General features: G+C 32.8%; 1 protein-coding gene across 1 annotated transcript in view; it reads left to right on the top strand.

Annotated features, from left to right (window-relative positions):
* Window positions 1–2,500, top strand: part of LOC137650476 (titin-like) — a 963,282-nt gene that overhangs the window by 414,241 nt on the left and 546,541 nt on the right. The window contains 1 exon segment of the mRNA XM_068383702.1: window positions 1,091–1,224. Within this exon segment, the coding sequence (XP_068239803.1) occupies window positions 1,179–1,224 (46 nt within the window). The 5' untranslated portion in view covers window positions 1,091–1,178.

Here is a 2,500-nt window from a genome sequence, read left to right as displayed (position 1 = left end):
GCTTATGCAGTTTAATAGTTTTGTTATACGATTTTTAAGAATAATTAGTTCAACCTTTCGCACTTTAAGTAAAGAATAATTTTGATAATGATAATGAACTTATTAATTATGTCACATCACAATTACGAAATAATGATATTGTTATAAGTTAATATGCAAAAACAATACATTTAGGCCTACCCTTCCATGGTTTCGATTCCAATAGTCAAAAATACCTTTTTTATTGAATGATTTATATATAAGGCTTCGGAAGAGTTAAGTGGTCATTGTATGTATGAAACATAATCATTCATAATATATATATATATATATATATATATATATATATATATATATATATTTATATATATATATATCATATATTTATATATAATTTTTTTTCTATCTTACCTGTCTTCCTCATATATATATATATATATATATATATATATATATATATATATATATATATATATATATATATATTATATTTATATATAAATATATATATATACATATATATATATGTATGTATATATTATATTTATATATATAAATATATATATATATATATATATATATATATATATATATATATATATATATATATATATTTTTATATAATTTTTTTTTCTATCTTACCTGTCTTCCTCTTGTCTTTTTGAAGTTTTTATAGTTTTTAAATGAAAGATCTAATTTAATGTTGTTGCTGTTCTTAAATATTTCATTTTAGTTGTTCATTACTTCTCATGTAGTTTGTTTATTTTATTGTTACCTTTACTCGCTGGGCTATTTATCCCTGTTGGAGCCCTTGGGATTATAGCATCTTGCTTTTCCAACTAGGGTATAGCTTAGGTTGTAATAATAATAATAATAATAATAATAATAATAATAATAATAATATGTATAGTGGACTTTAAATTAATTACCTTATATCACTCGTGCTAGCTCGATTGGTAAAGTCGTTCCTGCAGGCCTTGATTCGACTTTTCCAACTAGGGTTGTAGCTTAGCTCGTAATAATAATAATAATAATAATAATAATAATAATAATAATAATTACGTAATGTAATTTCTATATGACTCCTAACAACTTTCCCTTTTTTCCGCAGATTAACGAGAAACTGTACACTGTGAAGACCCCGGATGTTTTGCATGAACTAGTGATCGAGGGAGAGACAAGTGAAAGCAACCGCCGAGATGTCGCATAAATACGTTTCTAACAAAGCCGTCCTGCAGGACAAATGTAAGTCAAGGATATCATACTTTTGTTTCTTTATTTGCTTCCGCCAACGAAGGTGGGAGGAGGTTGTGTTTTCGCCCCTGTTTGTCTGTTTGTGAACAGCATCCTGGCCACAATTTTACTTCACTAGAAAATATCAGGGGTTACTTGTTGTATTGAGACGTGGAAGCGATTCAGTGTTGGAAGTCTTATGTCAAAGTTCAAGGGCAATGTCAAGGGCAAAGCTGCTGCGGCAAAGGTCCCAGTTTAATCATAGAGTAGTGAAACTTTCAGGGTTTTAATTGTTATGTTGAGACGTGGAAGTAATTCAGTGTTGAAAGTCTCAAGTCAAAGGTCAAGGTCAAGGTCGAGAAATAAGCTGCCGTGGTGAAGGTCACAATTTTCCTTATAGAGTAATGAAACTTTCAGGGATTAATTGTTATATTGGTACTTGGAAGTGATTAAATGTTGAAAGTCTTACGTCAAAGGTCAAGGTTAAGGAATAAGTTGCCGTGGCAAAGGTCACAATTTTACTCATAGAGTAGTGAAACTATTAGGGATTAATTGGTATGCTGAGACGTGAAAGTTATTCAATTTTGAAAGCCCCAGGTCAAAGGTCAAGGTCAAGGTTGAGAAATAAGCTGCCGTGGCAAAAGTCACAATTTTACTCATAAAGTAGTGTAACTTTCAGGGGCTAATTGTTATGTTAAGACGTGAAAGTTATTCAATGTTGAAAGTCCTAGGCCAAAGTTCAAGGTCAAGGTTGAGCAAAAGGTCGACCGAATTAACCCTAACCTTAACCCCAAGTTTGCACATGGTTGCCTCACAGAATTCATATAAACCTACGGTCTGAATTGATTCTGGGAAAGGAAAACGAGTTTCGAGAGATAAGCTGCCGTGGCGGAGGTATGCACTATCATAGTCCTTTTTTACTTTGTAAAGTAGTAACAAGTTGGGATAGGGGTAAGGGAGTGAGTAGTGCTTGGGATGAACTTTTTGTGGAGAGAAAATCGAGAGGGAGGCAGAGAATTAGATGGCGAGGTAAGGTGAAGGATGATATGGAGGGAAAAGGTTTGGTGGAAGAGGATGCCTTAAATAGAAGGCATTCAAGAGGGCGCATCAGGCAACGGGCCCCTTAATGTAGTGTTAACATTGTTAAAGAAGAAGAATTAGATAGTGAGTTAAGGTGAAGGATGACATGGAGAGAAGAGGTTTGCTGGAAGAGGATGTCTTTGATAGAAGGCATTCGAGAGGGCACATCAGGCAACCGACCCTTTAATGTAGGGGTAACGGTGTGTAA

Source organism: Palaemon carinicauda, chromosome 12 (genome assembly GCF_036898095.1).
Source record: "Palaemon carinicauda isolate YSFRI2023 chromosome 12, ASM3689809v2, whole genome shotgun sequence".
Lineage (NCBI taxonomy): Eukaryota > Metazoa > Arthropoda > Malacostraca > Decapoda > Palaemonidae > Palaemon > Palaemon carinicauda.
This window is presented reverse-complemented; position numbering and strand designations above follow the sequence as displayed.